The 9,099-nt window shown below is 47.0% G+C and overlaps 1 protein-coding gene across 1 annotated transcript; it reads right to left on the reverse strand.

Annotated features, from left to right (window-relative positions):
* Positions 1 to 533: 533 nt before the first annotated feature.
* Positions 534 to 8,873, reverse strand: LOC135239915 (eosinophil peroxidase-like). Its single transcript, XM_064308918.1, has 16 exons — positions 8,728 to 8,873; positions 8,409 to 8,477; positions 8,033 to 8,120; positions 7,696 to 7,860; positions 7,328 to 7,534; positions 6,676 to 6,805; positions 6,203 to 6,403; positions 4,859 to 5,219; positions 4,212 to 4,372; positions 3,685 to 3,943; positions 3,286 to 3,456; positions 2,764 to 3,001; positions 2,395 to 2,594; positions 2,241 to 2,278; positions 1,831 to 1,884; positions 534 to 1,589 (listed from the first exon to the last, which is right to left on the reverse strand). Exons 2-16 carry the CDS (start codon positions 8,473 to 8,475, stop codon positions 1,566 to 1,568), a joined length of 2,364 nt encoding a protein of 787 aa, XP_064164988.1. The 5' UTR covers positions 8,476 to 8,477; positions 8,728 to 8,873; the 3' UTR covers positions 534 to 1,565.
* Positions 8,874 to 9,099: the final 226 nt, after the last annotated feature.

Here is a 9,099-nt window from a genome sequence, read left to right on the forward strand (position 1 = left end):
GCTCAGAATTTCACCATCTGCACAGGCAGTCTTGGTTTTCCTGTTGACTCCATCTTGTGGCTTTTCAGCGGAACAATTCACATTGTCTGTGCCCCCGCCCCGCCCTGGCTTCTTCCCCTTTTTACCCAGTCCTGCGGACACTGCCTGCAGCACAGCTACGCTGTTTTATAGGCCATTATAAATTTAGGTGACTATTATTTTCCAGTGCTGTACATGTAAATTGGTTAATTCATTCCCAAATTAGGTTTCTTTTCTGTTTATGGTCCCTGTCCAGGTCAGAGGTCAATAATTTGATTAAAGTGGCTATTTGAATAAGAACTACTTTAAAATTATTTTGCTCCAGGTGAGAATCAGCTGCTGGTGGTGGTCCTTTTATGATACTGACTTCTCTGTATTTTATATTTTATGTAAGATGGCGGTTACTTCTATTCGATAACCTGAACAGTGCAAAACTTTATATATAACACAATATATCAATAACATACATGTATCCAATTGTTTATTGCATGTTTATTTTTTATTTTCATATCAAATTGTACTGTAAAAGACAAATTTAGCAACAAACAGACAACACCCATAAATCAGATTTATCCCAATGAAAGAAACGGCATGAAAGAAATAACATACAGCACACGATCAAATATAAAATACGTCATAAATACAGCAGCCATCGTGCAAATAAAGTATACGTCAACCAGAACTTTTTTCTGCAACTTTTTTTAAATAACCATGAATAATTTTTGCATATTACATGGAGTAACTATGGTTATCTGAGCAAAGTGAATTGTCAGGGGGAGTCAACTCTGAGCTGGTGTCTATTGTAAACATTGACCTCGTCATATTTGACCAAAGTGTCACAATCAGGTGTCCTGAGATAGAAATGGGTGAACTGTGGAAATCTTGGGACTCACTTATTAAGCTGTCTCTGGAGTGCAGCTGGCACATCCCAACATTTCTTTAGCTCTCATTTCATACTGTAAAGATAATCATGCCTTGTGACGTTGGTTTGTTTACCAGCTACCGATTTCCTCCTTCAAGTAATATGAGCTCAGTACATCTTTGGCACATCGAGATGAAAAATAAGCGGAAAAAACAAAAACAAAACAGAAGGCTAAAAATCACATCAAAATCGCACCAGTTCCCCAGTGGCATGCCATGATGTCATGCAGCCAAACCCTGCTTCCCTGCTGCAGTTCAGAGACTACGGATTAAACTTAGCCGTGGCTGAATCTGCCCCAGTTGCACTCCCTTCCATACAGATGAACGGATTAAAGATGGAGCTGGTGATGCAGCCATTACGCAAGGTGCTGGAGCACTGCAGTACCAGCTGGCCATTACAGCACAGGCCAATGGTGCCCACGTTCTGGTACAGGGTGCAGGATAAGTCAAGTTGGTAGAACTCAGGCACTATGAAGGTAAATGCCTCTGGCTACACGTTCTTGGGGTCCTGGCGGTTGGTGATGATCTCGCAGAGGAGAATAACTTGATTGGAGATAGTTGAAGCTCAGACGAACAGCAAAAGGCCAAACTGCTGTCTGCCATCTTCTGGGGGCCACGAGAAACCTTCAGACCCGGGGGGCTGGGTGTATCTGTGCATGGGAAGGGGACACATGCAGTAAAGCAGAGATGCCCTACATAATGTAGCTTATGGCACCTCTTTACACACACACACACACACACACACACATATACATACGCGCATACACAGACACACACACACACACACACACACACACACACATACATATACATACGCGCATACACAGACACACACACACGGCTGCACACCATCTTCTAGAGTAAGACAGAAGTATTGAATGCCCTTCTTACCTCATTGTCCTGGCTCTCCCCTTGAGCCGGCTGGGCCTGGGATGGGGACGGACCCTGAAATGTAAAATAAAAATGTCTCTGTGTGCTGCCTGTTTGATTATTAATACAGATGACTGCTAGTAGAGGCAATGTTTCCCACACAGTTAAGTGGAAGAGGTGGATTTGCTTGGTGTGATTGGACAGAGAACCCTGGAGGACCAATCGGAAGGGTTGAATTTATGCTCATAATATTTAATAAATCAATGCTCTTCACCCACAGTAGTAGGAAAACAGAGCCACTGGATAAACACACTGCAGGATTGGATTTGCTGTGGTTGATTTCACGTGAGATCTTGTGAGGCTTGGATTGGTGAGAATGAACATGGTTTTGATGGCCATGTAAGCAAGGTAACAATCTTCTTTCCACTAACCTGAAATTCCTGGAAATGAATCTGGTTGTCATCTGGGCCTGTAACATCAAACATCACAAATGAGTGAGTGATGACAGCAAGTGATGATGACAACAAGTTTTAATATTAGTGTTTTTGTGTTTTTTTTTTTTGTCCAGGGGGATGTGTGACTTACGGGTGTCGATCCAGGGCGTGAGGTCAAAGGCAGGGATGGTGTCGCAGTTGGCGTAGCCGGACCCACGGGGCCGGTACAGGAAGGGGTCGCCTGGGACGTCTCTGATGCCCGTGTTGTCACAGATGATGCGGGCCAATGAGACCCTGGCTATGGAAGCCCTCTGTCTGCTGGTGAACACGCCCTTGTTCTGCCACCACAACCTGAAATGTGTATCGGGGGCACGTTACTAACATTGCTGATATTCCTGTCTAACTGCACTGGCTCAGAACAACGGTGCAGTCAGAAGAGACAATCCCATAGCACCATAGCAGCCAACTTCCACCAAACAATCAAATCCAAAATAAAAATTTGATAAAATGCCCAACTCGCCTGTCTCCCTGGCGAATCTTCTGAAACTGGGTGGTAATTAGGCAGCCAAAGAGGGGCCCCACGCGGCCCCCGGGGACGAAGGGCTCTGCGACGCCCCCCAGCCACACGTCGATGTTGGCGGGGGTGCCGTACAGCTGCAGTAGCCGCTGAGCCAAAGGAAAGTTTCTCAAAACCCGAGCCAGTTCGAATACGTTCCTTGGCTGAGACAGGCCACAGAATCTACGCCATGCGTTGTAGCCTGGAGTGAACAGAGGAAGAGACAGAGATGAGCACAGTGTGAATCAGAAATAGTACGGAGAGAAGGATGGGACAAAAATCCACAAAGACACAACATTTCACCGAATTTGGGGGTATAGAGAATGGAGTTGGGCAAGGCGTTGGGGCGGGTGTGTAGGTAGAGGATTTGCCGTAGGGACCGGGGTGGAGGTGCATAGAGAGGGGGAGGCAGAGGAGGTGCATTGGGGAGGAGAGCAGGGGCAGGAAGGGAGGTGGAGGCGCAGTGGGGTTGATAAAAATCCTCACCAGGGATGCCGTGGTCACGACCACGCTGCATGTTCAGAGCACCCAGGTCCAGCGCCAGCCGACTGGTGAACTGGAAGAGCCTATCACGGAGTGCCTCCACCATCATGTGATTCTGCGTGTTGAGCTTGGCGGGACTGCCCACCAGTCCCCGAATCAGAGGGTCTATCCCACCTGAAAGGTGAGGGAGAAATGCCTTAGCTGGGTGTGTATGGGTGACCCCCCCAAAATGTGTACCATACAAAGGAACGTTCTCATTCACCTTTACTCACCAATGCTTGTTTATCATCACTTATTAATGACTAATGATTTTGTATTGGAGTCCATATCTCCGGTATGTAGTGCTACAAGTCTACAGTGAGTCCTCTCTAAAGACAGAAGACTGGCAGCTCTTCTACAAACCTTCAAAGACCACCCTCCAGGGGGTGAAGAAAGCCTTATGCAGTGGCACATTGGGGAACTCTGGGTGCTCCTGGTAGTTCTCATCCAATCGGAATATGAAGGGCTGGAGGGCGAGGTGGGCGAAGCGGTAGGCAGCCGTGGCGAAGACGTTGGAGATGGTGGGGTCCACGTTCTCATCGTAGCCAGGGTAGTTGGAGAGGAAACGAGAAAAGGCATTGGGTCCAACGATGGCTTTCAAGTAATCCCGGTATATGATCACCTGGAAGGGAGTTGGGGAGTGGAGAGGTGGTCAGGAAGGACAGTTATCAATTAGGGAACAATACGGCTGTGGTCTACGTAGTGACACTGGCTGAAAACTACTGAGAGAGAGATCCTGGAGTCAGAAATAAATGAGTGGAAATAGCAGGTGAATGGACATGCCTCAGAGGCCCTGAGTGATCACAGTGAGCTAATCTTGCTGTGACTCTGGGCCCCTCTCCTCTCAAACTGAGGCCCATTCCTGTGGCGCCCCCTGGTGGCGCTGTTACCTGATGGTAGCCGCCCATGATCTTGCGCGCCTCCTGGTAGAGCGTCTCGCTGCTCCAGTGCGGGTTGAGCTGGCGCAGTGCCCGCGCCAGGCGGTTGTGCTCACGTAGGAACAGAGTGTGCAGGGAGGTGAGGCCGATGTTCTCATCCACACGGGCGTCGCCTGCAAGAGCGCGCAAAATGGAGGCCTTAGCAGCCTCACCTAGAGCTTCAGAGCGCCTCCACTCTACATAGCAGGAGCCTTTCAGCAGAAGTGAACCTCCAAGATGATTAAATGTAACTGATCTGAAAAGTAATATTGCTTTGATTTGAAATGTTATATCACCATGTTATACCAAAGCAGTGGGTACCGGTATAAAATAATTGTTGTGCTTGTAACCCAAAGGGTGCAGGTTTGATTCCCAGGAGGGCACTGCTGTAGTACCCTAGAGAAAGTTATTTAACCTGGTTACTTGAGTATATATCCAACTGTTTAAATTGATCTGATGTATAAATAAATGTCAAATTGTGTAAGTCACTCTGGATAAGGATGTCTGCTAAATGCCAGTGATGTAAGTAATGTTATTTTAAAGCTGCCTCCTGTCTGACATTTGAACCACTTGTTACGAACTGCCCAATACCCTTCTCCACAGACTCTTCTCGTCCTCACCTCCTACAAAGCATGGCACCTCTTCCAGTCCAGAAGTGTTGGTGATCTTCTGGCGAGTTGCGCACCTGTTGGGCACCATGGTAGAGAAGGGCAGGTGCTCCCTGCCACTGTCGTTGAATCTCTGGTTGATGCGCAGTAGGCCACCGTCGTTGGTGAGGTCACGCAGGTCCCGGGCCTGTGCGTCCTCTGAGCCGTACACCTGCCCCACGTCCAGGTAGGCCGTCAGGGAGTTGATCTGCTCCCGCACGTTGTTCGCCCCGAAGATGGAACCTGTGCTCCCAGTCCCACACGCGGGGGCGGAGCGAAAGAACGGGAGGCAAGTTTGGGAATTTGAGTTGAAGCGGGGGTCCTGCCTTGGGATCTGATGACAGACAGAGAGGGGTGGAGCAGAGGTTAATGCCGGTCTCTAAACAAACATGTTTAAGATGTAGATTTATGAACACACAAATTAAAGACAGAATATAGACACAGGGTGGGGAATATGGAACCCTGTTAACACAACAGCGAATATGTGGAGTTAAAATGGAAGGAAGAAATATTTTATGGGTATGAAGAGATGGAGGACAGAAGAATAAAAAAAGAGAAATATAGCTGCAAGCATCGATTCCTGGGGTCAAATCAGCATTAGCAACAGTTGCCAAAACCCAATGACTCTATGATGGTGGATACCAACTTTACATGTCCAACTGAGATTGTGGATGCCATGATTATAGGGACCTGATGTGATGCAGCGGTGAATATTTCTAAATATTTGGATATCCACCATGTAGTTGGATTGGGCTAAGCCTTTGGAGCAGGCGTCTTGATCCTGTCGTCGATTCCCATATCAAGTTTCATAACTTTATGTCAGGTAGTTGTGAAATTATTAGCATCTTTGTGAAAAGCCACGCCCACTACAAATTCATTGCATTGTCATTCAGCCGTATTTTGACATACCCACAAAATTGTTCAATTTTTGTTGGGGGAGCAGCAAGTGTTTTCAGAAAATTCAAAATGGTGAATTCAGTATGTTGGTTTTATGGATCTTTGAGTCAAATTTGTTTGTTGTGAGGAGGGACATGCCAAATGCGAAGTTTCATACAAATCAGCCAAGCAGTTAAGCAAGAACTGAGAAAAGTATTAGATAGGTAAATATAATACTGAATAGTGGCCAATTCAAGATGGAGCGGACACCACCAGGTGTTAAATTTGTGCCATAATCTAACGGATTGTGGAGTTCAGCCGTTCAAACAAGCCTGCCAAGTTTGGTGGTTTTGGGCCATTCCAGCTTACTGTTATTTCAGGTGACATGGGAGTAAAAAAACAAATCTTCACAAAACAATAAGGTTCATGTAGAGCACTGACCGGAATGGGGAAGCAGGGGTTAGCCTGCTCGCAGGTCGCGTCACAGTCGATGCCGTTGTTGAAGGAACGGATGCTGGGAGATGTAGGGGTGAAGGTCAGATCATGGTCAACCCACTGGCCAAAGATGGTCAGCAGGTGAGTGAACATCTGGTCATTATCCACTTCAGTTGTGGTCAGAATCTGGTTGGAGACCTGTCTGACCTTGAGATGGAGAGAGAAAGAGAAACAGTGAGAAGGAAGACAAGGGTAGTGAAGCATAGATAGAGGGTAAAAATATGGATGTATTAGAGAGAAGGAAAAGAGAAAGGAGAAAAAATTTGAAGGTAATTCATGGCATGGGAGCTTTACTGCTGCTGAAACATATGATTGCCTCACTTTGCTGTTGTATCATGATGCTCTTTTGAGTCTCACCTGGCTGTTTGGGATGGTAGTAATTACACAGTAATAACAATAACAATAGTAATGATAAATACCAGGGGGAGTAAGAATCCATTGTAACGTCTTCTGGGGTCCGATCCCCTGGGTTGGGAGAACCCATCCTCGTACTCAGCGGGCAGCCAGCGGGTGAAGGGCGTGTTGGAGGCTCCAAGCCGAGGGTTTCTCCTGGGAAATAAATAAAAAGGACAAAAAGTTTTTAAATCCTACTGTTCCCAAGATTTGCCCAAACAATGTCAGCATCTTAATGAAGCTAATTCAGAGTGGCCACAGCCCAATATTGAATGTCCCAATCAAATCTTGGGGTGCATTCCAAACACTTATTTTCATCCCATTGCTTCCTTTTCTTGCATCTTTCCTAGCTCCTAGCTCCACCCTTTGGAGGATGCATGGAAAGGAAGCAAGGAAAGGACGCAAGGTTGGAGGAATCAAGGAAAGGTTTATAAGAAAAATGGAACGTTCTTGCTCTTTCAAGCGTCAGTTTGAAACCACTTAAATTCTAGACGTGGCAGATGAGGAGAGGTGGGTCCACAGGTTAATCATTTGTTTGTCACTCATTGCAACAAAAAAAAAACACCCGTGTTTCCTTGCTCAAGCATCCTTCCGGAGCCTCCTAGCTCCTCACTCCTAGCTCCTTCAAGGAGCAGTTAAATGACTGGAATGAGGCATGAAAGGAAGCATGTCACTCACAGATTGTTGCAGACGTTGGTGGCAGTTCTGTACGTGTTGATCTGTGGGGTGGTGCGGCAGGACGGGGGCCGAACTCGAGCTGCACAGCCTGTCAGACGGGCGATGGTGCCCAGTTCATCAGGGGTGAGCAGATCTGAGGGAGAGAGAGAAAGAGAGAGATTCTGTGAGCTTATGGGAATGAGAGGTGGTCTGTCTGTGTGTTTGTGTTTGTGTGTGTGTGTGTGTGTGTGTGTGTGTATGTGTGTGTGTGTTGGCGTGTGTGTGTGTGTCTGCATCTGTGCGGATAGGTCTGTGTGTTTGTGTGTGTGACTGTGCGTGTGTGTGTGTGTGTTTGTGTGTGTGTGTGTGACTGTGCGTGTGTCTCAGACCTGTAGCATTGCGACGTTGTGCAGTGGTGCGCCTCTGCTGGATCTGTGAGATGTAGTCCTGTATCTGCAGCTCGCACTGCTGAGCGTGTGTCCCGGGCCGGCTGCTTCAGCAGACGCAGAACATCTGCAGGGCTGGCCGACCCCTTCTGCACACGGGACAGACTCCTGTCAGGGACAGACAGACAGACAGAGAGAGGCACAGAGTTATGGACAGCGACACACCTGGCTCTTCACTGGGAGGAAGAGAACACACACACACACGCACAAATGCACACACTCGTATGCAGACAAACATACTACAGTGTAAAATGATGGTGAGAGAGTGTTGTCCGCTTACTCTTCTCGTGAGTATTTGTAGGCTTCATCAACAGTCCTCTTGGCATCCTCCACAGCACTAAGAATGAACGGTCTCCCCAAACTGGATTCTGTAAAACACACATGCACACACACACATACACTCAGTTCTGACAGCATTTCCTAAATTGTATATAAGCACTAAAGGTTAATACTGGGTAAAGCTGCAGAATGCATCCATATATCAACAGGCCCGTTAGGGTACAAGCACTGTACATCTAACAGACAAAATTCAAACATGCATTTCATGGGAATAATAGTCTAAATAAGCGACTCTCGTGAAAAAGCTGGTGTTTGGAGCTCTTTGTGGTGTCTTTATTTGTCTCCTGAGCACATTGTCCTTACGAGGGCTCGCTCACCTGCAGAAAGTTGGTAGGAGAAAGCCAGGCACAGCCCCAACGCCAGGAAGCATGGAGCACGATTCATCTCTGAAAGGCCAGAGAGAGCCTGGATGTTAGTTACTGCATTCAAAAACAAATGGTCACTGCTGTGAGAAACGGCTAAATGACTGCTGTGCAATATGTTTATTTTTAACTTAAGCCTTCGTGAGTAAAATGTCCTTTTCAAGCTCTGGATTAAAAGGTTATTTCTGCTTGTTAATTATTTAGCTATTTTTGCATACCTGAGGCAAAGGAAACAAAATGGCTGGTCAGGAGAAGAGATTAGGGAGTTCTTTACCTGCTGCTGTCAGTCACTCTTGCCTTCTCGTGAAAAGTTCAGATCTGTCGTTCCACCTTCATCATTGGGTCTGTTATTTATATCCACTGCAGAGCCAGCCCCTCAGCCTCCCGGTCCCATCATAGCTGATGTAAATTACTGTTAAATGAGTTCCTGCTTCCTACTCAAACACTATCCACGCACACTCAGGCCTGACCTCCCTCCACCGCCCCCCGCCCAACCTCTTCCCCGTGACCTATTTTCCTGTTAATCTCGGGAGAGGTTGTGAAATTCAGGTGAGGTCAATCTGGGAAGCTCCAGGAAGCATTCCTCCGCTCTTCTTCTTTCTCATTTTTTAAAAGGCTTTATGAGCCACAGACTCATAATGGCTCA

The sequence above is a fragment of the Anguilla rostrata genome, chromosome 14 (assembly GCF_018555375.3).
Source record: "Anguilla rostrata isolate EN2019 chromosome 14, ASM1855537v3, whole genome shotgun sequence".
Taxonomy (NCBI): Eukaryota; Metazoa; Chordata; class Actinopteri; order Anguilliformes; family Anguillidae; genus Anguilla; species Anguilla rostrata.